Below are 26,231 nucleotides of genomic sequence, written 5' to 3' on the forward strand. Positions count from 1 at the left end.
ATGGATGGATGGATGAGTAAATGAATGAATGAATAAATGAACTTTTAGACGTGAGAAAGGAAGAGTCCTGGTGGCTGTAGTTCAGGGTACCTGGAGCAAGAGGGAGGCTCCAGATTCCCCAGGGACAGCAACCCAGGGCAGCTGGCCCTGGTGCCTCCGGAAGCTGTCTACCTACAAATGCCCCCTCTGTCTGCCATTCAGCCTCATCTCACTGCCACAGCAGCTGCTTCCATGGAGCCAAGAATACCAAGGTGCTTCACCAGCCTCGTTATTTCAGATGGCAACTCTCCAAGTCAGAGCTATGGTCCATGTAGCCCAAGACAACCCTAACAGTGGGCAGAGAATCGCTCCAAAACTACCAGATTTTTCTTCTGTTTCTACTTGGAGATGCCTCGACAAGTCCATGGACTTTTGATTTTCCCCACCACGAAGGCTATGCCACTGATCATCCCTAAGTGGGTTACAAAGAGCTACTCAAATTGGTCGCCATCATCATTATTAATGCCTTTCTAATTCTTTCCTGTCACAAACTTCTTCTTCCATAGGAAGGTGAGAACAGATTGGATGATGATGGACTTGGGGCCCTGCACTCTGCCTCTGCGAGCCACGGTCAAGAATGCTTGGGGAGGGGTGCTCCATATGGCCAGAGCCCAAGCCAGCCGGGAACTGGAGCCATCCCTGGGGCACCGGGGAATCCTCTCTACCTCCTCCTCCTGCCGCTGCCAGAAAACTGCCTTTGAGACAACCTGATTGTTCTAGAGGGTGTTGTTGTTTTTGTTGATGTTACTATTTATACTCATAAGTAAACAGTCACATATACAAGCATACATAGATAGGTACATACACATATATTCTTATATACACTGTAAATGTTTTTGAAATGTATCACAAGAAACTTTATGGTAATTGCCTTTGAGTGAGGACAGGGACCACAGGCAGGGCATTGACACAGTATATCCTCAGGTAGTTTTGGAAGCTTCCTATGTTCATACATTACCAATTTTTGACCAATTGATACAAATTTTAAACAATTAACCTTGAACCATCTGATCACGCAGTGGTTACTCAAGCTGAGTATTGTTATCTTGACTTAAAACCTGTCTCTGAACCAACAGTGAGGACCAAATGCTATCAAAATTAAGAAACCAATCATCTGAACTTAGCTGACTTCCAGGACTTCATTTTTTAAAGAGCACAGTAATTTTTGCAGGAAATAATATCAGCAATATATTTTGCCTCTACAGACTTTTTATAAATTATGACACATTAATATTTGGGGAAGTAGATAAAAACATCTCAGATAAAAATGAATCATCCATTTGAAACACTTTTATATCCTTCTGTACTCATTGGCTGAATCACAAACTGTACTTCTACTAAAAAAAAAAAAGAAGAAGAAGAAAAAAAGATACAAAAGATAATTGAGGCCGCACCAGGGCTGGGCTTCACCCTTCTGTCAGAGCAGCTCTTGTTAAAAATTTTAAAAAGGAATTTAAAATAATGAGAATAGTAAAGCTCTGAGTTTATCCATCCTTAAAACATAAAGATAGAACTCAAGTTCCCTCCTTATCACATCTTCTTATACTAACCAGGGTCCAGCCTTTCCTCACACACTATGATATCCTGCTCTTCATTCCCAGGGCACCACTAGGGTCTTGCTTAATGGGCAGTGACCAAAGGTGGATGCATCATTTCAGCTGTAATCTGGTCAGGGCAGAGGCCTCCACCTCCTGTATTCTACCCACTATACTTCTATTAATGCAACCTTGGGACAGGTCTCACTGTTGGCTCACTGCACATTAGCTGATCAGAGCATGGGCTTTTTCTCTTTAGTTTACTGCTCTGTCCCCAGCTCCTAGAACTGTGCCTACCACATACTAGTTGCTCTAAGCATTTGAAAACTAAAGCACTCAGGCATTTTTCCTTAGGAGCCTTCATCAAATCAGATTGCCCCATCCTTTACACAGATGATTGATCCATGATTGAATACTAAGGGCTGGACTTTACAGTGACTTCTGGTAGGTCTGTCCTTTAGATGTGGCCCTTTGATCTAGCTTTTGGATCTTGCCCCTCTCATGTGGCATGTTAGTTATTTACCACAACACTGGGTCATCCCAACTCTGCGTCTTTCCCAAGTTGGGGGAGAGAGTAAAACAGGACCTTGGAAAACTTGCTGTAAGAGGCAGAGGAGGGGCAGGTATAGAAATAGCTGTCACCCATGGTGGTGTGTGAGAAGCACCTTGAGAGAGGTACAGGAGAAGCAAGCCAAGGACATGGATCCTGGGGAGGCTGGTGGACTGCACTGGGCCTGGAAGGATGGGTAGACTCATCTGGCAGGGCCTGGGGTGGGGCAGCCATGTGAGAAAGGACCCAGAGCTCTGGGGTAACGCTGGTGCTAATAAAATCAATACTGATCATACTAATGCAAATGAGAAAGGGTTAACTCTTCCCTATGGGTTACATATTGAATGGAGTGCTTTTTGTATTAACCCACAAATGCCCCACGCTTCATGGAAGGGATGATCATTCTAGAAGAAACTGAGGCCCTGAGACATGAAGCTGCTTGCTCGGATCCTGCCAGCTCACAGTAGCTACATCTGACTTTGAACCCACATCTGCTGACTCTAAGAGCCACACCAAGAAAGCAAGGAGCCCGTGCAAGAAAGAGCCAGCAGGATGGTTTCTCCGGAGGGTGATGAATCTGTTTATAACCTTGGACACTGGACATGGAAGTCTGGTCTATCCTGGGGCAGCACCTTTTCAGGTGGTAGGAAGGGGTGTGTGTTAGGTTAAGCTCTTGAGCTGTAGGAAGAACAGAGGAGACACAGCCAATGGAAATGGGTCGGAGGCTGCCTCCTCAGCCGAGATCAGAGGTCTGGGGTCAGGGCTTAGGTGGGAGAGCAGAAGACAGTTCACAGGGCCTGGAGCTGGTGAAATGAGCTGACTGAGGACAGGAAGGAGGCAAGGCGGCTCTGGCAATTCCCACCAGGAGGAGGGGTGGGGAAGGCACTGAGCCATGAGTGAGGAAGGACTACCCAACCTATCTTGATGAGAAGGCAAACTGTGGTGACAGACAGATGTAGACCAGGCCTAGGCGCCACCATGGACCAGCTGTGTGGCTGCAAGCAGATTACCAGCCCTCTCTGAACCTCTGTCAGGTAGGTCACATATCTACCTCCTCCACTGGCCATGTGAAAAGACCACCTAGGTGAAGTGCTTGACAAAGCACCCGCTTGTGGCACCTGACACATAATCACCGGCAGCTGCCTGATCTCCTGATTCCCTTCTCTGTAGTCCCACATCCCCCTAAATGTGTGAATCACCTTCCAGGAACTGACACTGACCCCGCAGGCCTGCTGTGGGCTTACTTTAAGACCTTCCTTCTGGTAACTCTGGGAGATACAATCCAGGACACCTTTATATTTGTTTAAATAAACCCCATCAGCTTGGAGTCGACTTTTCACAACATCCATAGGAGTCGCTGTCCCCCAAGAAATTGCTCCTGCAAAGAGAAAGAAACAGGTGTCAGGGGCTGGCTCCTTAGGATCTGGAGGGGCCTGGCTCCTTGCGGATTTCTACCATTTAGAGATTCATTAAACCGGGAGAAGGGACAGAGCTCAGGAGTAGAACCCGCAAAGTTTGTTTCTGATTCTCGCTTGCCACTTGCTGTGAGACTTGGCAAAAGTTTCCTCCCTTCTCTAAGCCTCGGGCTTCTCGTCTATAAAATGGGGTGGCAGTACCTATCGTTGTGGGGCTGTTTTGAGGGCCAAATGAATTGATGAACGTGAAGCACTGAGCACAGTGCCAGTCCACAGCCAGTGCTCGAGACGTGGCTGTCTTTATTAGCAGTTTTTATTGGAGAAAGAGTAACAGGCTCCACAGGTACTTGGCAGCACCTTCCCGGGGCACCAGAAGGGAGCCCAGGGTGAGGCATGAGGCTGAAGGTTTGCAGCTCGCTGAGGGCAGGATTTACTCTGAACCCAGAGAAGCTAAACAAACACATGCAGACAGGCTGCTCACCAAGGAAGGGCCAGCCTGGGGGCTGCAAAAACACAGCAGGGACAGCTTTTTGAAAAATCTCTTTTCTTTTTCAAGTATGTGGAATAGAAGCCTTGGGATCACGTGCCGCCAGGTCATCCTCATGGGATATGCTCAGGTAAGGAATTCTAGGAAAACAATGCCACGTTATTATATAAACACAGAAATTCGTATATTCCTAGATGAGGAGAGAAAAACAAATTGATGTTAAAGTCCAGGGCAACTGGTTTGCATGGTTTTGTAATTGCTGCCCAGTAGCTCCCAAAGGAGACCTTAGACTGCCCTTGGCCCTTGGCCTATCCTGGCCTCTGGTCCCCTCAGCCTCCTGCCCTTGGTCCTCCAAGAGCCTCTCTAAACCTGTGCCTTCTGCCTGGACAATGGGACCACTTCCCCAGGTACTGCCCTGGTGCACTCCCTTGTCCCTCCGCCCATGGGAAAGGGCATCACAAAACGGGATTTGCCTGCCAGGCCATTCACACCTGCTCTCTGCAGAAGTGAGAGCAGATGGGGCCTTGCAGTCTTCTCTGCCAGTCGGTACTGACTGAGCTCTTACTAGTAGCTGGGCATGAGCACAGGCACCTGGAGGCCAGAAGGTGAAACTGTAGTTAGGTGGCTAAGACATCAGCTTCATTATGTGTTCGCTATGAGCTGACAGCATGGCAAATTGTGATGATGAGGAGGAGAAAGAGAGGGAGGAGGAGGAGGAGGAGAGGGGGAGGGGGAAAGAGAAGTAGGAGGAGGGGGTAGAGAAGGAGGAGGAGAGGGAGGAGGAGGAGAGGGAGGAGGAGGAGAGGGAGGAGGAGAAGGATTCATGATTTTCTTCTTTCTGTTAGATCTTTCCCATCACATCAAACATGCCATGATGCCAGCCTTCTTAAAAAGCATCCTCTCTTGACTTCCATAACCCTTCTGGCTATGGCTCTGTTTCTCTGTTCCTCATTACAGCATAGCAGAACCCTCAGAAGAGTTGTGTATACTTGGGTGCACCAATATCCTTCATCCCATTCTTTCTTGAGCCCACTCCATCAGGTTTTTACACCCTTCTCTCCATCAAATGGCCCTTACCAAAATCCCCAGTGGCCTCCACATTGTTAAATTCAGGAGGTGTGAGTAGCAGGTACAAAGGCCTTGTGGTCGGGGAAGGGCCAGGCATGGTCAAGTTGCAGCAGAGACGAGTGTGACTGGAGAAAGTGAGGAAGGGGAGAGGAGTAGAAGTGAGGTGGGTGGGGAACAGGGAGCTAGATCACTGAGAGCCTGGAAAACCATTGCAAGGATGTCAACTTTTACCTTAAATGAAAGAGGGATGTGGTGCAGGATTCTGAGCAGGGAGGTTAAGCAGCCAGGCCATGGTCACAAAATGATGAAGTGTGGATTTGAACTTAAATCTTTCTGGCTGCAGAGTCCCTGCTATACTGTCAGCACCAGCTGTGTGACCTGGGATTGGCTACTTAACATTTCTGGACCTGAGTTTTCTCATCTGTGAAATGGGGAGACTGATTCCTGCCTTGTAGAACTAATGGCATCCTTACATCACAAAGGTTGCATTTAATAAACTGAACCATGATCATGGATTTCCTTTCCAAAGCTTAGCAATGCCTGACACAGAGTATGTGTTCAAAATATATCCATTGCCTTAAAGTCAAATGGGTTCAAATGGGAACTGCCATTCTCATAGCTGCATAGGAAAAGGGATGAGGCTGAGGTGGGAGAGGACCAGGGACACAGTAGGTACCTAACAAATAATTATTGGGTGAGTACCTAAATGTGTCCTGCCCTCCCCCTGGGCTGAGAAGGGCATGGCAGTTCCCCAGCTGTCCCACTGCCATGGCCTGCACAGGGGTACGGCTCCAGCTGCTGCTGCTCTTACCTGCCATGCCGCCCGCCAGCCACACGGCACAGGGGCTGGGGCCTGTGCAGGCCTCAGGTGTGATCCATTCACTCAGGAACACGTAGGGGATGAAGTAGAGGCAATAGCCTGGGACATCCCTTAGCAGCATGGCACTGGCCCCCCGGTACAGCCCTGCCAGGCCCTCATTCCTCACAATGGTTGTAATGCAGTGCACGGGCCCCTGGTATGCTGGCTGCTCCACAGGAGCCACTGCCTTGGACTTCAAACCGAGGTTGGCTGCAAAGACAGGGGAGAGAAGGTGGCAAGTGACCCAGGGCGTAAGAGACTGGACATTCCCTGACACTGGAGCCAGCCCAGCCCTTTGACAGTTCCCTCTCATGTAGCCCATCAACTTTTACCAAATCTGACCTTGGCAGCTCAAACCAGGATACTGAGGTCCCAACAAGAGCCCCTGCCAATATACACAGCCAGACTGGGGATAATCTCAGCCACATGATAGAACACCAGTTACTTTAGGTCAATACCACTACTTCTTTCGAAGCAGATGTGACTTCAGAATGTCTAGAATCAATTATGACAAGCCACACTAAGCTCTTTTTTGAAGCTAGAAAATCCAACATGCTGTGTGTGTGTGTGTGTGTGTGTGTGCGCGCGCGCGTGCATGCGTGTGTGTGTGTGTATGTGTGTATGTGTCTGTGTACACACTTATGCACAGTGTGGCGGGGCAAAATGTATATGAGATTTGGAGCCAGACTGTCCTGGCTGCAAATCCTAGCTCTACTGCTTATTGAAAATAATTTATAAATTATACATAAAATTTAAAATCTATAATTTTATAAAAATATCTACAAAGAACTCAAATTTACAAGAAAAAACAAACAATCTCATCAAAAAGTAGGCTAAGGATATGAACAGACACTTCTCAAAAGAAGACATTTATGCAGCCAACAGACACATGAAAAAATGCTCATCATCACTCGCCATCAGAGAAACGCAAATCAAAACCACAGTGAGATACCATCTCACACCAGTTAGAATGGCGATCATTAAAAAGTCAGGAAACAACAGGTGCTGGAGAGGATGTGGAGGAATAGGAACTTTTACACTGTTGGTGGGACTGTAAACTAGTTCAACCATTGTGGAAGACAGTGTGGCGATTCCTCAAGGATCTAGAACTAGAAATACCATTTGGCCCAGCCATCCCATTACTGGGTATATACCCAAAGGATTATAAATCATGCTGCTATAAAGACACATGCACACGTATGTTTACTGCGGCACTAGTCACAATAGCAAAGACTTGGAACAAATCCAAATGTCCATCAGTGATAGACTGACTGGATTAACAAAATGTGGCACATATACACCATGGAATACTATGCAGCCATAAAAAAGGATGAGTTCATGTCCTTTGTAGGGACACAGATGAAGCTGGAAACCATCATTCTCAGCAAACTATCGCAAGGGCAAAAAACCAAACATTGCATGTTCTCACTCACAGGTGGGAATTGAACAATGAGAACACTTGGATACAGGAAGGGGAACATCACACACCAGGGACTGTCATGGTATGGGGAGAGGAGGGAGGGATAGCATTAGGAGATATACCTAATGTAAATGATGAGTTAATGAGTGCAGCACACCAACATGGCACATGTATACACATGTAACAAACCTGCACGTTGTGCACATGTACCCTAGAACTTAAAGTATCATTAAAAAAAAGAAAATAAAAGTTAAGCACAATAAAAAAGAAAATAATTTATAAATTATATATAAAATTTAAAATCTATAATTTAATATTTATAATTTTATAAAAATAAAATCAATAATTTTTAAAAAATTATTTGGAAATAATTCGAAATTTACCTTGGCAAGTCAGCATTTTCAGCCCATTTCCTTACGTTAAAAGAGGGAGAGGTTGTCATGAGTGCACATAAAGTAATACATGTACAGTGTCCAGCATGGTGATTTGAACATTGTAGGGGCTTAATGAGCTATCAACTGAGACCAAAGTTGCTGACATGAATTGGTGGCAGGACCCACAGGTTGGAGAGCTGGGTATATTCTCAGTGACTTACTCCAGCCCTGGCCACGCTGTGCCCTAAACAGTTGTAGGGCAGAACTGGGGCTCTTGGACCCCAAAGTCCTGGGACCCAGGGCTTCTATCTTCTTGTCTAACCTCAGTAGTCTATGCTGGCAGCTCAGGGGTTGTCTCCAGGTTCTTCTAGGCGTGCACATAGCCAGCAGAGACTCTGCCTCTCTCTCATTTGCTACCCATCTCCTGCTCTGATGCTTGTCTTCTCTGCTATGGATCCTTCTCTGCTATGAGGCTTTGATTCATGACCAGACAGACCTTCCAGACCCAGTGCAGATAAAGTAGGCTCTTGTTCTTAACTTTCCCTTCTCCAGGAAATAACATAATGTGACATGACCAGGAAAGAAATAGAATAAAGTTTGTCTGTGACCACAAGCCTATTTTGCCACCTGAGTTTAATTCTCTGTACAGTGTTTCAGTTTGGTTTTACACATGCTGGTAAACAGGCAGACGGCTTTCATCATATAGGTCAATGTCCAAGTCCCCCAAACAGTCCATCTTTACCAGCAGAAATGTTAGGAGCATTCAGCTTCATGACTCCACAGTCTGGAGACTGGAGAATAAAGTGCAATCTGTACTTTAACTCATCCCAGAAGCAGGTGAGGTTGAGGGGGAGGCTTCTGTGTGCCTGGGAAGTGTGCTTGAACAAACCCATGCTGTATTTTCCATCTGCCAGTGGGGAAGGGAGTGAATCCCTGCCATAACCATTAGGCCAACTTCAGTGTGGGCAGGAGCCAACTTCTTCCACAGTGGATCCCATAGGAGGTGAGCCGGGGTGGTAGCCACCGTTGGGGGCACAAGGCCCCTCTGAGCAAGATCAGACATGATGGCCTTTGAAAGCCCACTGAGAGATCACTAGGCATGCCTTCCTCTTCCAAATCCACGGTGCTACTGCCTGGTTCATCTGAGGAAATTTTGCCATTAGACAGAATAGATGTCATTGTCCCAACGTATAAACTTTGCCTGAACTGCTTTCGTCTCCAGGTAACACTGACTTGACCCAGAAGTCAAGGTTTTCATGAAGCAACTATGGGTAAATAGTGGCTTTCAGGAGTTACTGATTGAAGGAGAGGATCTTGATAACAATCTGCTTGTTTGAAAGTACAGATGTTGGGAAAACACTCATCAAACCTCCAACTGGCCTTGTCAACAAAATTCCTGTACTGTTTTCCTTTTCTCTGCAGAGTAAGCAATAAGGAAATTCTCTCTCATTCTCCCAGGTTTGCCACATAACCAATCTAGCTTTTATTGCTTTGGAATTACCCATTTATGGCTGTTAGTGTGGTATAATTATCACGGTGACTCCCATCACCAGGATACTGACACAACTCCAAACTGACCCAAGTTTATACTGTGAAGCTCTTGGAATTCTTTCTAGCGCCTTCATTCCCAATTTTTTTTGAAAAAACTTTTTATTTGGAAATAATTCCAAATTTGCAAAAGAAGAACAAAAAGCAAAACAGTATAAAGAATGCCCATACATACCATTTACCCAGATTTATCCATTGCCAACCTTTTTGCTCATTTGCTTATTTTTTGTGAGTTCTCTCTCCCACTCTCTTCACTTCCCTCCCTTCTCACTCGTGTGCATTCAATTCAACTGAATCAATGTAATTGTCCCAGTGTCTAAACTTTGCCTAAGCCCCATTCATTTCCAGGTAACAGTGACCTGACCAGGAGTCAAGGTTTTCATGAATCAGCTATGGGTATGATGTGGCTTTCAGGAATCATTGATTGAAAGAGGGGATTCTGATAACAATGTGTTTGCGTGGAGGTACAGATGTTGGAAAAACACCTATCAAACCTTGAACTGACTTTGGCAACAAGACCCAAACCTATCCTTTTTCTTCTTTTCTTCCCAAGGTAAGCAATAGGGAGTGTGTGTGTGTGTGTGTGTGTGTGTGTGTGTACATATAGATGTATTTTTACACATTCATACATAACTATTTTCTAAACTATTTCTGGGTGAGTTACATACTTGATGGGTCTTTACCCCTAAATATGTTGAAACATATTTCCTAAGAATGGAGATATTGTCTTACATAACTATAGCATAATTATCAGTTTCATATAGCTACATTGACAGTACTTTAATCTACCATCTATAATCAAATTGTCATTTAATCTTCATGGTGCTCTTTATAGCATTTTCCCCTCCAGGACAGGATGCAGTGCTTCAATCTGGAACATTTCCATAGCCTTTCTTTGTTTCTTGTGACACTGACTTTTTTTAAGAGTATGTGACCCCTCTGCTTGTTAATAGAGCTTTCCTGATTTGGAGTTTGTCTGACATCTCCTTACTACATTGTGGCCATGCATTCTTGGCTAGACCTCCTCCCTATTCTTAAGTCTCATTCTCAAAAGCCCCTGTTCTCCTCCTCTGGCCTCTTATTCTTGTTTTTATCAGGTTTTTTTTTTTGAGGTATACTTTTTATTCAATAAAAGGTAAAGCTCTCAAGTGCACGACTAATAAGTTTTTACAATTGCATTCACCTATGTCATCACACTCTACAGTGGAAGTGACTTCTTATATTTGAAATAAACTGTTTTGTTTACAGTCCAGTTAGGGAGAGCAGTGATTCCACAGGCTACCTATCCTCCCCTGATTTTCAAGGTAAAAGAACTCTGTGATATCATGAGGTGTCATTCATTGAGAAGCAACCTTGCTCTGGGGCACTGGTTATAACTTACAAGTCTATCAGCACTGGCACTAACAATAGTGGTATGCATGATTCATATTGGGTCCACCAGAGCAGAATGTCATCAAAGGTAGTTATTATAATTCTATGCATAGATATACCTGAGATAAAAATGCATCACACCACCACCATTTGTGAGGCCCAAAGTCAGACCAACCTAACATGATGATGCACTTATCACTTACACTGATTTTCAATTCAACGGCAAGAGTAGGAGCCATAGAAAACTATGACCAGTGTAAGATAGCCCTGCTGCTAAACAGGGAATAAACAGAAGAGCCTTCTTCTGGAAAACAGCAGAAATCTCCACCAGTGGCCCATGTGGTGCTAAGTGCTCTCTGGCTTGTGGGGGTGGCAGAGTCAGGCGGATGCCAGGACACTTGGCAGACAGCCTCAGGAAAACACTGAATCAGAGTTCTTGGTACTCTGATACCATGGGACCAATTTTAGTTTGTGAAAATCCAATTTTGATGACTCTTAAAAGCTGATTTGGAAAGTTACTGGAAAGCCAATCTTGGAAATATGCACAACTGAGATCTGTGAACTTGCATGTCCTTTGTCCAAGGAACCTGAGGAAGACTACGAGGTGCCGGATCAGGACACAGCTTACAGGGAACTGCCAACTCCCAGTCCATTGTTCCTAAACCTTCAGGGTGTACACGTATATGTGAAAGGATTGGCATTAGGTATATTTCCTTCTCAAGTGAAGTGTACTTAATTTCTCTAATTAGAATTTTTTATTCTGTAATGAGGATAAAAACATTAATCAAATTTTGATCTTTTTAAAATCATGAGTGCTTTGCATTTGAGACCAACCTTTGCTGCCTCTCTAGATCAAGGGATACTACGTTTTATTAGGATAGATATGGATTATGTACCTCAAAAACTGCTGCCTCTCTAGATCAAGGGCATACTACCTTTTATTAGGATAGATATGGATTATATACCTCAAAAACTCAGGATGCCTGTGATTTCCTTCGTGTTCCCAACTTCAATTAGGGCCATCTCAGGCCCCCTGCACCTATGTAACCAAGACTAGCAAGATGTTCAAAGTCAATGAAAATAGCAACCCGCTGCCCTAGGACGTGGAGGAGGGCCCAGGCCTCCTGCCTTGTCCAACTCAGACCCGGCCAGCACACCTAAACCTACAGGCCATGGCTATCTGGCTCTGCAGGTCTCTGTGAAGTGCTAGTGCCTCACTGCTGGCCTCCTGTTTAGCCTGGGAGGTCCCTTAGAAGGTAGATGCTTCGACAGGGAGTTTTATTTTGGGGGGTGCGGGTTGTAGGTCCAGGTTGCGCCAATCCTAACAGGTACCAACGCAGCCATCTCTTAGGGCACATCCAACTTCAGAAGGGCTGAGCTGGGCTGGACACAGACTGGGGACACCAGATCTACCACTGTTGCCCCTCTTCCAGAACCCAGGGGCCCAGCCACAGAAAGCCACTGTGCCTTCCTCAGACACAAACACAAAGATGTTCCATTTATTTTCCTTTCTCAGTCAATGCGATTCAATGTCTTCAATGGGCCATGACCTTGGAAACAGTAAGGCCAGCAGAAACACAATGGCTGGCCACTGAGGGGAGCAGTGCCGGCCCTCAGGAGCACAAAGGCCTGGCCACTCTCTGGAAGAGAAAGTGCTCCCTGCCTCCTCTGCTGTGTGGGTATGTGGGTGGTGGGACGGGAACACAATGCAATTTCTCAACAGGCCACTTTCTACAGAAAATCCTTGACAAATCAGCCATCCACAAATGAGGACCTGTGGGTCACTAGTCAGGGATGTGCGGGTTTTCACAAGGGTTCTATGTCCAGTAAGGCTCAGCCAGTGGGAGTCATTTCAAGGCACCCCAGAATCCGTGAGCATTATGCATTGACAGAATTCCTACAATGTCTCACACATTCATATGTGCCCATTTTTCTCATATGTGTAGGAGCTATCACAGGTAACACAATAACATTTTACTTAAACATACTAGTCATCCATAGCAGCTTCTTGACATATTTGTTTTCTTAGTCCACTAACACTTAAAAGTACAGCTGCTGTTTGGTGGGTTGGACCACATTTTCCATATTAACAAGGCGCTCTTAGAAAAAGGGGCCCGCAGCCCATGTCGGAGGCTGTGCCCCCTAGTATGGCTTGCCTCTGTTGCTACTGTTTTGTGAGCATGTTGTTTTGCCCTTAGTGTGGCGGTGAGTTTCCTGTTGACAGGAATCATACACTGTGGCCCGAGTTCCATAAATATCTCAGCATCTACTCCATGGACAATGGAGCACCTGACTTAGGCAGGTCTCAGCACTCCCAAGACTCACACCCTTGGCATTCATCAAAAGGCTGGCCCTGACTGATCCTTGGGTCAGAGGCTTTAGATATTAAAGGAAATTCCAAAATCAGGGTCCCACCTACAGCACTGCTTAGATGTGATGGAAGCATCCAGTAACGTGGCTGTACATCCTCCAGCAGACAGGCTGGCTGTAACATCCTCAGTTTGGGTTTGAGCTTGAGCAGGCTGGTGGACCCCTCAGATCACTTCCCAGGATATTACCAGCTGGGAAGCTCCTACCTAGTTCCTGTTGCTAAGAGTCCAGCAGTTTCCTCATGACCTGAGAGGCCCAAGATAGGCAGATGCTTTCATAGAAAGAGCCCTGGATTTGCATTCCTGTTCAGTTGCTATTTAATGCACAACCCCATGCAGGAGATTCAATCTCACTGGGTCTCAGTTTCCTCATCATCTGTGAAAGGGGGAGAATAAGTGGCCTGTCCAACTTATTTGGCTTTTATGAACGTGAAAAGGGAATGTTGACAAATGTACTTTACCAAAATGCATGCCATGCAAATGTCCCTTACTTAAGGCAAATAGTTCTTATTCCTATTTTTATCACCCTGTCCTTATATGACTCTGGATTCTGGAAGTGCTGGACCTGCCAACTTCAGGCAGCTGTGGCCTGCAGCCAAGTCTACTGAGGGAGATCACTGTTGCCCACATGGGGCCAAGAATGACCAATACTGGTGTTAAGTCCAGAAACCAGGACAATACTTGCTGTTGTCAATTGCTTTAAACAAACATGTGTCACCAATGTACGTAATTTGTACAATGGTGTATTATGCACTACCGTTAATGTCTGGTAACCATGTGGGACAACTGTTTGAAAAGGACAAACTGTTCAAAGGGTTCTAACTAGTCAAACCGTTCAGAACAAGGACTTCTTTGGAACTGCATGGCTATATGCTTGGCCTCTCCACAGACCTCCTCCCTTCACTCCTGGGCTGCCATTGCTCCAGCTCTCACTTGCTGTTGGCAACCCACAGCCTACTTAAGAAGGCCCAGGCTATACAGGCCTGGGTTGTCTTCAGGTTTTTGGGTTCTTTTCATGCTCCAAGGGTTCCTGCCTTTCTGCATAAGCTTTCATCTTCAAGGGTTGTGTGTCCCTTCAGGGATTTTAACATCAACAACCCCTACTCTGTACTGGGAAAGTCTTGGAAAATCTGCTGTTCCTTCCTAAGGTCAACCTGCCTGGAGAAGAATATTTTCCTTGGTTGCCACACATCTTCAAAGGAGCAATAAAACCATGTTGCTAAAGAGACAAATGGATGCACTCAGGGCCTCAGAGCCCCACAGCTGATGACCTCCTAGGCAGGCATCTCTGAGGACTCAGGGAAACTGCAGAAATGTTTTTGCCTTATTTTGTCACCATGCAGATTCCTGTGCTCAGATGGCTTTTTGGTCTCACCTGCTGAGACCCACCTCTCAGCTGGCCCTCTCTGCTGTTACCATCCAGCCCAGCTTGTCTGCTCTTAGCATGTCCAGAAATTAGGACCTTCTTCACCTCAAATCTTGGCCACGCTCTGATTCCTTTCTATCCAGATCATCTTCAGTATGATGGAGCCAGGTCTTCTGACATCAATTCCCTCAACTTCCTCCCACTTGCCCTCAAGAATCTCTCTGCATTTTTACTTTCTCTCTTCTTCTCTCCCAACTTGGAAATGAATGCCTTTTCCTTCTCCATTGCCCTCTGTCTTTGTCCCCATCATCACCCCAACTTTAGCACATTTCCCCTCCATATGCTCCTTCCTCCTACTTCAGTAACACCAATTTCTCAGGACTCGGTTTCTAGGGGTCATAGAGTTGCATGGCCTGGGGTAATTCCCCACCTCCCCAAGGGACAGCTATGTGAGCATGGACAAATTATGTAATTCAGCCTCGGTTTTCTCATCTGTAAAATAAAGATGATAAGTGGGCCTATTTTATAGGGTTGCTGTGATGATAATGGAATAGGCATTAATGTGGTATAGCTCAATACATGGTACGAGCTCGATAATTTTAACTGCAGTTATTAGTGTTACTGTAACTCTCTGTTCCTTCCCAAATTCCTTCAGTAAGTCTTCTTTTTGCTGCCATCCTCTGCCTTATTTGCAGCTCACTTGGTGTTTGCATCTAATGTCACAACCTCAACTGTCACTTCTATGCCTATTGCACTTGTGCCTCTACCCGCAGCCCTGATGCTTCCAGGTGTAGTCTCACAGGCACCTCACACTACACAGACCAGGCCAAACTCATCCTCGTCTCACTCAAGCCTGCCCCTCCAGCAGCAGCCACAGTAAGCATTGATTGATTACCTGTTCCATGCCAAGAACTGTCTTACATGTTTCATTTGCTACTTAATTCCCTGTGTCGGGGGTTCCACTTGTCTCATTGTCATCCAACTTCGGGATCTTCAGTCATTGTTGACACTTACCTCTCTCCTGCTTATGCCTAATGCTCGCCCTGCTGCTTCTATATCATCAGGGCCTCTGGATCTGCCACCCATCTCTGTTTCTAAGCCCAGGGCCCCGGGTCTGTGGCTGCAGCCTTCAAATCAATCTACCCACTTCTACAATTCCCACTACTCTTCCACCCCTTCCAGAGGCCAGTTTCCTCTTCTCCAGCACAACTCTGATGGCATCATTCTGGTGTCCAAAGTGCTTTACTGCCTGCTGAATATAATCTAAGCCCATCCTCGGTGAAGAAATCCAAGTTCTTCCCAACTCACTCGGCATCTTTCAAAACCCCCACTATCTGTGCATCGCTTGTCTGTGCTACCCAAAGGCTCCCTTGTCCCACCATGTGCCTACATTTTCCTGCCACAGAATCTTCCCCTATGTTGTTCCCACAGTGTTAAAACACTTCTCCATCCCATGTCTCCATCTCTAAATGCTACGTAGAACTAAAAGACCTGATCAATGGCCACTTCCTTTCTGGAGGCTTCCTGATACACCAAGCCAGAGTTAGGGGTTCCAAAGCCTTTCATGAGGCCTTTCTCATTGAAGCACACATCTGGCTCCCCACCAGACTGTGGGCACCCTGAAGGCCGGGGCTTCCAATGCTTCTTTACCCGCTGTGCCTGCCTCAGAGCAGGGGCTCAGGAAATGCTTGTGAATGAACAATTTACAGTGAACTCAAACAGGTGTAAAACTCAGCCTCTTGCCTCCAGTTGTGCCTGGTGCAATGACTAGGATAGTCAGCACAGAGTTAATGTTCGGTCCTTCCCTGATCCTCCCAACTCCGACCTCTGTTATGTAGAGGGCTTTGTGATCTGCACATTAATTAGGCTTTTAATAGAAACACAGATCTAAACACTCCCAGATGGAGGAGGAGTGAGTGTCATTAACCATGAACTTCTAGGAAGGACATAGCTCAGGCAGCAGAGGGACTACTGGTCTGCAGGGCCACAGCCCTGACTTCTAGCTCAGGCTCAACAGGCCACCTAGTTAGGCTCATGCCCATGCAAAGGGCAGTGATTTTAAAAGGAAGGGTTTTTTCACAGGTGCCTTACTGTCACAGGCACATCCAACTGAACACAGGCCAGTGTCTCCCTGCATGCCAAGTGGCAGAGGCCCCAGGAGAATACCTCTGTTAATTTGGAAGCATTTACACAGGGCATAATTACTGGTTATTGTGCAATGGCAGTCAGCGTCAAATGGAAATTCCGTTTAAATGTAAGCAGCCACTTATATGATTTGGTAAAGCTCTTCTGGATAACAATTTCATAATAGGTACCAAGAATGTTAAAAATGACCACACCCCTTAACCCACTCATGAGTCAAAGAGCCCACACATTTAGGGAAATAACCCTAAATAAAGAGAACTCTTTATGAATATATTCGCTGATCACATCACTATTTTTAAAAGAGGAAAAACTGCAAACAACCTAAATATTCACCAGTAGGAAGATTGTTAAATAATACATTTACTAACAGCTAACATTTATTTCACATTTTCTATGTGCCAGACATTGTACTAAGGCCTTCATTGCATCCCAGCTATAAAGTAGCTATTATTGTCATGCCTGCTTTGCAGATGAGTTAACTGAGGCTAGGTGACATTAGGTGAGTTGTCCAACCTTTTTTGGATTCAGTGGAAGTAGAATTAGAAGCAGGTAATCTAATTCTGGAAGCTTAATTCTTACCATACTACACAGACCCTTTCAGTGTGTGTGTGTCTGTGTGTGTGTGCATGCGTGTGTATTTGATGGACTAGTGCACATCCATTTTAAATATTGCCCATCTACTTAAAAAATTTTATATGCTATTTTAATAACATGGTTAATGTTTCTGTTATAATGCTGAGTTAAAAACAGGACATGAAATTGTCCATATAGCATGATCACAGCTTCTTAAAATCTTTAATCTATGTATACAGAATGGAAAAATAAACACATTAATGTGTTACCAGTGGTTGTAATTGCATGAATGGGTACTTTCTACCTCTACTTTCAATGTTCTGTAGCTTGTAGATTTTCAACCATGGATCACCACTAACAGACAATCAGGAGGGGCTGCCTGAATATACACTGGCTGTATATTTGCCAGTCCCCCAACCACCTGAGCTGGGCTCTCACCTCAATGTGGCCTCCAGTCCACCTGTCACATGTCCCAAAGCGAAGAAGCCAGAGGCCTCTTGGCACCTGGCTTCCATATGTGAGTGCTGTCTCTCATATCACATAGGATCACCCTGGAAGTGGACTGGCAATCCTGAGGCAGAACCACAAAACCTGATCAGTCTCACAAGCCCTGCCCAAGGCTGCCTAGCAATGCCCACATGAGCAGAGTCAACACATGGATTGGGCCTGACCCAGGGCACAGACCACAGGACTGCAGCCATCCCCAGCCTCATTCTATGCAATTCACACAACCTTGGGTTATATAGTGCTCTGTTTGTTTTTCATTGAATTACATGATCATTCCAACCAAAATATCTCACATAAAAATCTACCTTTTTGCCTTCTCTTAAAAATCGGAGGATCCAAGCACATCAGGCCACAGGGCAACATTCAATTAAAGTGGGGTTGTGGCCACTCCCTTGGACAGGATGTGGGCCCAGCTTGCCACAGTCCCCACTACTCCCAGCTGTCTCTCAGACACTGAAGCTGTCACATTAGGCTTGAACTATGCTTTTCTAATAGCAGAATGTGGCAGAAGGTAAAATATGTTCTGTGTCCAGGTTTCAATCAAAATAGGAAAAATGAAACATAGGTTAGGAGAGCTGTGTTCTCAAGAAAAATGGGAGAGGATTCACTTCCCCAGATACCTCTTCTCACTTATGAAACTACCTTTGCAAAAATTAGATCAGTGAGAAAATTATGGCAGTGGGGGCAACCTAATCTAGCCAACCCCCCTTTTGACTTTATCCTTCAAGCTGCCTTGATTATTTCTTGGCTTAGGCTGAGCTAACTTTGCCAGACATTCAGTTTATACTTTAAATGATAATCGCCCTTCCCTAAAAGTAATGAGAGGTCAACAGGCTAGAGGGAGGAGAGGAGCCTGAATTCTGCTAAGGTATAGACATAAAGGATTGCCAGCCATCACTTTGGAGGTCACAGATATGCAACTTCCCCAATTACTCCTGCCAATAACATCACTGCAGGAGCAATCAGCATTGTGAAACCCAAGATTAGCCCTCTGAGATATCTTTTCAGGGTTTTTGCATGTCTGACACCAGTGGCACCAACTCACCAGCCCTGCTCCTGGACCCACCAACCCTGCTCCTGTGGCCCCACCCAGAAGCAGCAACACGCATAGGAGGACCATTTCCCGCACCTCTATGATTGCATGCCAATCAATCAGCAGCAAGCACCCATTGCCTAGCCATCTCCATCCCTTCCCACAAACTGCCTTTGAAAAAGCCCTAACCTATAAGCCTCCTATGAGATTGATTTGAGGAATAACTCTGTCTCCCATGTGGTGTGGCTGGCCTTGTGTCAAATAAACTCTGTATTTACTGCAATGCCAAGGGAGGTGATATGATTTGGTTGTGTCTCTACCCAAATCTCACCTTGAATTGTAGTTCACATAATTCCCATGTGTCATGGGAGGGACCGGGTAGGAAGTAATTGAATCATGGTGGTGGGGTCTTTCCCATGCTGTTCTCATGATAGTGGATAAGTCTCAAGAGATCTGATGGTTTTATAAAGAGGAGCTCCCTGGCACACACTCTCTTGTGTGCTGCCACATAAGACGTGACTTTGCTCCTCCTTCACCTTCCGCCGTGTTTGTGAGGCCTCCCCAGCCATGTGGAACTGTGAGTCAATTAAACCTCTTTTATTTATGAATTGCCCAGTCTCAGGCATGTCTTTATTAGCAGCAAGAGAATATAGGAGGTTACATGTATGTTAGCTCCCTGTCCTGATGGGTCTCTGACTTTTCTATCTCTAGCCTAGAGGGTTCTGAGGAGCAACTGAAAGAAAACCACATTTCTTCTCATTTTCTGGAGGGATTCCTGGCAGAAAACACTGCCTGGCGACTCTTTGTCAGCCTCCCCTCCCTTCCCCAGTAGTTGATCCTGTCCAGCACCTGCTGTCACCAAAGTCTTTCCTCCAAGCAACTGAGGGCAAGGGAGATCAGAGGGGGCAGCCCAATGCCACAGAATTCACACCCATCCCTTGGAACCCACAAGCTGTGCCCATTACTTGGACAATGTCATTTTGGAGACATGCTCCCAGCCTACTTCTCCCTAAAGTTTGAAGCTATTTGTGTGCACGACAATTTTTTGCAAAGGCCCAGGTGGCCCAATGTTATCAACATTGTCATAACCTCAGCTTCTACAAATTCTGGGGCAAAAGCAGAGATGGCAACAGTGGCTCTGAATCAGACCTCCTCCACCTCCCACTAAGGGAGGGACCTCAGGGTATGAAACCTCTCTGTGCCTCAGTCTCTCCATAGTAAATCTTCAGGAATTGGGTTGTTGTAAATATTAAACACATGCCAAGCTCCTAGCATAGTGCTTGGCATACAATTAAGGTTCAGTAAACATGGGCTACTTAGCTACTACTGCCGAGACCATTCTTATTCAGCCCAGATCACAGAAACTTGTAGGGACACAGCAGAGGTGGGTCCTCCAATCTCGGCTTTTACTCTCCCTCCACTCAATCGGTGAACCATCTTTGTCTTTGTCTTTGCTCTTTGTGCTAAGCCCATGAGCCCTGGCTCTAAGGACTCAAAGCTTTGCAGGGTTGAGAAATATTTGCCCACAGAAACCTCTCATGCCTTTTACTAAGAGCCTTCTCCATGCTCCCAAAAGGCAGGTCTCCTGGCACACAGGGAAGAACAGAACAAACCCATGTTCATTTTCTGTTGCTGCCTCGGGGGTTTATTTAAGAGAACTGGTTTCCTTCTGGCACCGCAGACGAATAAACAACCTGAGGCCACAGGCCATGGGCAGATTGCCATACAGGAGGCTCAGGGAATCTTACCTATCCTGAGACATGTCAGCACCTCCTATGGTGGAGGGACAGGGTCCCTGTGTTCTCACTACTCAGAGGCTTACCCAAAAGACAGGGCCCTTTAAGGATCTTGACTTCCCAGATCGGAGATCTGGAGGGCCCCAGGGAGGCCATGTCCCAGGCTTCCACGCCTAGACAAGGCAGGCCTGAGTGGCCCTTAGCACTACCTGGGCAGGTGCACAGCCCTACCTCCAGGCTCTCCTCCTAGCCCTTCTCCCACCCTGCTCCCAAGCCCTCCTTGACCCCATCCTGAGAGCCCATTCTATTTCCCTACCATCGCGGTTTGTAGGGACCCAGTTCCTCTCTGGTTCTCAGCTGGATGCGGCACTGTAACAGAGACAGGACGCAGTCTTTTGTTTACCACTGCATTCTCAGCACATAGCCCTGCACCTGGCACCCAGTAGGTACATAACTATTGTCTTGCAGATAAGTGAACAGAGATGGCAATCATATCTGCCTCATGCCGTCATGGTGGGTATTAAAGAAGATGATGGGTGGACAGTACCTTACATGGTGTCTGGCACACAGTGAGCATGTCACATTGGCAGCTGCTAATGGTGGCTGCTCAGCTCCCGAACACTGGCCAGGAGCTGTGCACCCTGTTTGGAGGCCATGCTTGGGTTCAGCCACTCCCTTGACTGCCTCCCATTCTTCCTCTAGTCTCCCAATGCTTCTAGCCTGGCCTCAGGATCCCCTATCACTCAGGGCCTGGTATGACACCATTCTAGCACACTGTACAGGGAAAGCTGGGGTGGAGGTGGGCAGGACAGAGGATAGAACAAGATGTTGTCAAGAAACCTTCAAATGTCCCAGACTTTCTTAAGGAAAGTATTTCTTGGGAGACACCTCTCTTGGTGTCCAAGCTGTCTGAGGGCCCACAACAGATACTTGCAAACAGTTACTCGCAAACCTAGCCCCATTTCCTCCTCTTCCGGAGACAAGGTGCCGGGTGGTAAAGGAGGCAGGGCTGCTACCAGCAGTCAAAGAGCCTCATTGCTGAGCATTTTCCAACACCTGAACCCCAAACAGTTTTAAGACGTATGGAGATTTCCTTTCCCCTAAGGTAAGCTTTTCTGAGGCAGTCAGGATGAGCAAAAAGCCAGCATGGGGCCTGGATGCCTGGGTTCTCAGCCTGCTCATGACAGCCTTCGTTCCTCTACATCTTTGCTTATGCCTCTGGGATGGGACAGAACAGCAAAGGTCAAACATTCCTCAGAAGCGCCACCCTTGGGTCAAATTGAATTGTTCCAAGACATGACTCAATATGCTGAAGATGAAGGTGAAGATCTGCCGGTCCTGTGTCTCCCTGATGGCCCCATTTGTTTTCCTGCATCTCCCCATGTGCTGCAGTGGCCATGGGCCTTGGGGCATGTGAGACACAGCCTTGGGGCAGCCAGGCCTCAGGCCCTCCATGCGCCCCAGCAAGGAGCAGCAGCACCATGCTTAGAGAATGTGCAGACCCTGTCCTGGGCAGCTCCGGGGCTGGGGCAGGGGATGCTAGGCTGGGATGCTCCTGAGTGAGCTGCTGGGGCTCTGGCTGTGATACATGCTGAAACCCAGCCTCCCTAGGCAGAGAGGTCACACAGGGACTACTTAGAAAGTTGCCAGGGAAAGGAGTCTTCTCCACAAGGGCCAAGATCAAGCTGGAGACTGTCAGCCCCATCAGATGTCTGAGGTGACAGGAAAGGACTCTGGGTCCAGTTCTTCCATTACACATAAAAGGACTATGGACCCAGCCTTTCCATTACACAGAAAAGGAGCATGAGGCTCAGGAAGGGCAGTATCTAACCTGAGGAGACAGGGAACTGAGTGGTAGAGCTGAGAATCAAAGTACCTCAAGGTACTGAAATATGTCTCCTGCCACTGCAAGCCTATCCTTCCTCCAGAGCCGGCACCCTCTCTGCTCCGCACAGCAAGTGCCTTCCTGTTCTTTCTACCCTCCTCTGGGAAAGCCACTGCCAGGAAAGATGCAGAAAACTCTTTCCCAGTGAGGAGGAACGAGAGATAAGGTTTGTGGTGCAGAAATGGCTACATCGCACAACAAGAAGTGAAACTCTAACAGGAAAGGCAAGGGCTGAAGGACAGGCAAGGGCAGGTAAGGGCAGGAGATGGGTGGTCAGGAGCAAGGCCTTGCCTGCTGCACTTCCTGGCATGTGGGCCAGGTGAGGTTGGGACGCTGGGCTTTTGGATGAGACATACATGCGTAGGAGTCCCAACTCAGCTGGGGCTAGCTTCGTGGGGATGAGACCAGTGTGTTCATCCAAGCCCCATGCTTGGCTTAATGCTTTGCTGTTGCCATTGTAAAATATGGCATAATTTTTGAACAACAGGCCTTAGCATTTTGCACTGGGTACTGCAATATTTGCCTGCAGAAACCTCCCACGCCTCACTCTCACTGGTGGCTCTCACTCACCAGTGGCTAATCGTGTGTTCTTGAGTAACTGTTTTAACCTCTGGGAGCCTGTTTTCTCATCCGTAAAATGGAGATAGCAGCACCTGCCTCACAGAATTGTTACAAGATGAATTAGGAGAACATATGCAAAGGTCCTAGCGAGTACCTGGCACATACCAAATACTTAATGACAGTTACTGCTTCAGATTAAATAGTATTAAAACCACACCTTGTTTTATTGCACTTCACTTCATTTCACTTCACAGATATTTCATTTTTTACAAATTGAAGGTTTGTGGCCAGCTTGAGTCCAGCAATGCTATTGGCACCATTTCTCTAACAGCATGTACTCACTTGATATCTCCGTGTCACATTTTCATAATTCTCACAATATTTTCAACCTTGTTGTAATCATTATATCTGTTATGATGATCTGTGATCTTTGATGTCACTAACGTCCTTGTTTTGGGGCAAAACAAGCTGCATCCATATAAGAGAGTCAGCTTAATCACGCTATTCTGACTGCTCCACCAACAAGCCAGCCATTCCCTATCTCTCTCCCTCTCCTCAGGCCGCCCTGTTCGCTGAGACACAACAATATTGAAATTAGGCCAATTTGTAATCCTACAATGGCCTCTAAGTGTTCAAGTGAAAGGAAGACTCATAGTGTCTCACGTTAAATCAAAAGCTAGAGCTGATTAAACTTAGTGAGGAAGGCATGTTGAAAGCTGAGACAGGTCAAAAGAGCTAAGCCTCTTTTGCCCAAGAGTTAACCAGGTTGTGAATGCAAAGGAAAAATGCTGGAAGAAAATTAAAAGCACTACTCCAATGAACACACAAATAATAAGACAGTGAAGTATCCTTATTGCTGGTACGAAGAAAGTTTGAGTAGTCTGGATAGAACATCAAATCAGTCACAACTTTCCCTTAAGCCAAAGCCTAATCCAGATCAAGGGCCTAACTCTCCTCAATTCTCTGAAGGTGGAGAGAGGTGAGGAAGCTGCAGAAGAAAAGTTTGAAGCTGGCAGTGGTTGGTTCATGAGGTTTAAGGAGAGAAGCCATCTCCATAACATAAAAGTGCAAGGTAAAGCAACAAGTACTGATGTAGAGGCTGCAGCAACTTATCCAGAAGATCTAGCTAAGAGAATTGATGAACGTGACTATACTCAGCAACACATTTTCAATGTAGACAAAACACCCTTCTATTGGAAAAAGATGACTTCAGGACTTTCAGAGCTAGAAAGGAGACGTCAATGCCTAGCTTCAAAGTTTCAAAGGACAGGCTGACTCTCTTGTTAGGGACTAATGCAACTAGTGACTTTAAGTTGAACCCAGTGCTCACTTACCATTCTGAAAATCCTAGGGCCTTTAAGAATGATAATCAATCTGCTCTCCGTGTTCTAGAAAAGGAACAAGGCCTGGATGACAGCACATCTGTTTACAACACGGTTTCCTGAGTATTTTAGGCCTGCTGTTGAGACCTACTGCTCAGAAAAGAATATTCCTTTCAAAATATTACTGCTCATTGACAATGCATCTGATAACCTAAGAGTTCTGGTGGAGACGTATAAGGAGATGAATGTTGTTTCCAGGCCTGCTAACACAGCATCCATTCTGCAGCCCGTGAATCAAAGAGTGATTTTGACTTCCAAGCCTTATCATTTAAGAAATATATTTCTTAAGGCTATAGCTGCCATAGATAGTGATTTTTCTGATGTATTTGAACCAAGTAAATTGAAAAACCTTCTGGAAAAAATTCACCATTCTAGATGCTCTTAAGAGCATTTGGGGTTCATGGGAGGAGGTCAAGATAGCAATGTTAACAGGAGTTTGGAAGAATTTGACCCCAACCCTCACAGATAATTTTGAGAGCTTCAAGGCTTCCGTGGAGGAAGGAACTGCAGATGTGGTGGAAAAAGCAAGAGAACTAGAATGAGAAGTAGAGGCTGAAGATGGGGCTGAATGGTGCAATCTCATGATAGTATTTAACAGATGAAGAGTTACTTCTTATGGATGAGAAAGAAAGTTTTTCTTGAGATGAAGTCTACTAGTGGTGAAGATTCTGTGAATGTGAATGTTGTTGAAATGACAACAAAGGATTTAGAATATTCCATAAACTTAGCTGATAAAGCAGCGGCAGGGTTTGAGAGGATTGACTCCAATTTTGAAAGAAGTTCTACTGTGGGCAAAATGCCATCAAACAGCATCTCATGCTATAGATATAACTTTTGTGAAAGGAAGTCAATGGATGTGGCAAACTTCATTGTTGTCTTATGTTAAGAAATTGCCACAGCCCACCCCAACCTTCAGCAACAACAACCCTGACCAGTCAGCAGCCATCAACTTCGAGGCAAGACCCTCCACCGACAGAAAGATTACAACTCACTGAAGACTCAGATAATTGTCAATAATTTTTAGTACTAAAGTATTTTTAAATTAAGGTGTATATATATATAAAAATATATATATATATTTAAAACATAATGCCATTGCACACTTAGACTACAGTAAAGTTATGTACATCCCTACTTCATCTCACACCACACCTCAGATATTACGTGTTACATGAAGTACACTAAATGAACTGGGGAACCAAAACGTTCATGTGACTTTTACTGTGATATTTGCTTTACTGCAGTGGTCTGGAACCGAACCCCTGTCTCTGAGGTATGCCTGTAATTACGGACTACCAGGTGACAAGGTAGATGCCTTGCTCAATAAAAGGATTTTAACAACCACGTCCCAGATCCCACAAACCAAGAAAGGGCCACAGGTCCCAGACACCAGCCTGTGCTCCCCTGGCCTCTTACCGTCCCGAAACGGTTGTGTCTGCATCTGCAACCGGATCTTGATGAGGTCCACGGGCCCTCCCAGCCCGACAGAGACCACACCGGCCACCATGCTGGCCAGGAGCAGGTCCGACAGTGTGCGTGGAGGACTGGCCTCGGGCTCCCTGCAGCGGTGCTGGCTGAGGAACCGCTGCGTGTTACTGAAGACCCCAAACACCACGGAGTTGTAGACGGCAATGCTGGCAAGGGGGAAGGACATGCCCTTGAAGAAGCCAAACACCTGCAGTGAAACCCAGAAGGAAGAGGCGTGAGGACCCGGGGCTGCCGTCGCAGGGCCTGCAGGATGGCAGGGAACACCACTGGACACATCTGCCCAGGTGTCAACGAAGAGAGGGGAAGAGGGTGCTGATGCGACAGGAGGCAGAGGGTCGGGGGCTGCTCAGGGGCAGGCATCCTTGCTCTGATGACAGTCCGGCTTCTGCAAGCCGCTTTGTTTCCTATGGGTGGTGTCCTGGCCTGGAACCCACATGTGCCGGGAGGGGCAGTGATCTTGGGCTGGAAAAAAGTCAGGCTGTGGCCACGGGGGAACCTGAGGAGACCTTAGGAGCAGTGG

At 46.2% G+C, this 26,231-nt stretch overlaps 1 protein-coding gene across 26 annotated transcripts in view; it reads right to left on the minus strand.

The window, feature by feature from the left end:
- The window catches only part of LOC105467114 (solute carrier family 25 member 48), an 80,013-nt gene that overhangs the window by 36,046 nt on the left and 17,736 nt on the right, over nt 1–26,231 (minus strand). For 21 of the 26 annotated variants that reach the window (XM_071098419.1, XM_071098418.1, XM_071098413.1 and 18 more), the window contains exons 4-6: nt 25,640–25,898; nt 5,906–6,163; nt 3,345–3,502 (exon numbers count right to left, since the gene is read on the minus strand). In XM_071098419.1, coding sequence (XP_070954520.1) covers nt 3,345–3,502; nt 5,906–6,163; nt 25,640–25,898 — 675 coding nt within the window. Of the gene's footprint in view, nt 1–2,417; nt 3,503–5,905; nt 6,164–25,639; nt 25,899–26,231 lie in introns of those variants that run through there. The other 5 variants (XM_071098425.1, XM_024788294.2, XM_071098424.1 and 2 more) reach the window with 2 other exon arrangements.

The sequence above is a fragment of the Macaca nemestrina genome, chromosome 6 (genome assembly GCF_043159975.1).
Source record: "Macaca nemestrina isolate mMacNem1 chromosome 6, mMacNem.hap1, whole genome shotgun sequence".
Taxonomy (NCBI): Eukaryota; Metazoa; Chordata; class Mammalia; order Primates; family Cercopithecidae; genus Macaca; species Macaca nemestrina.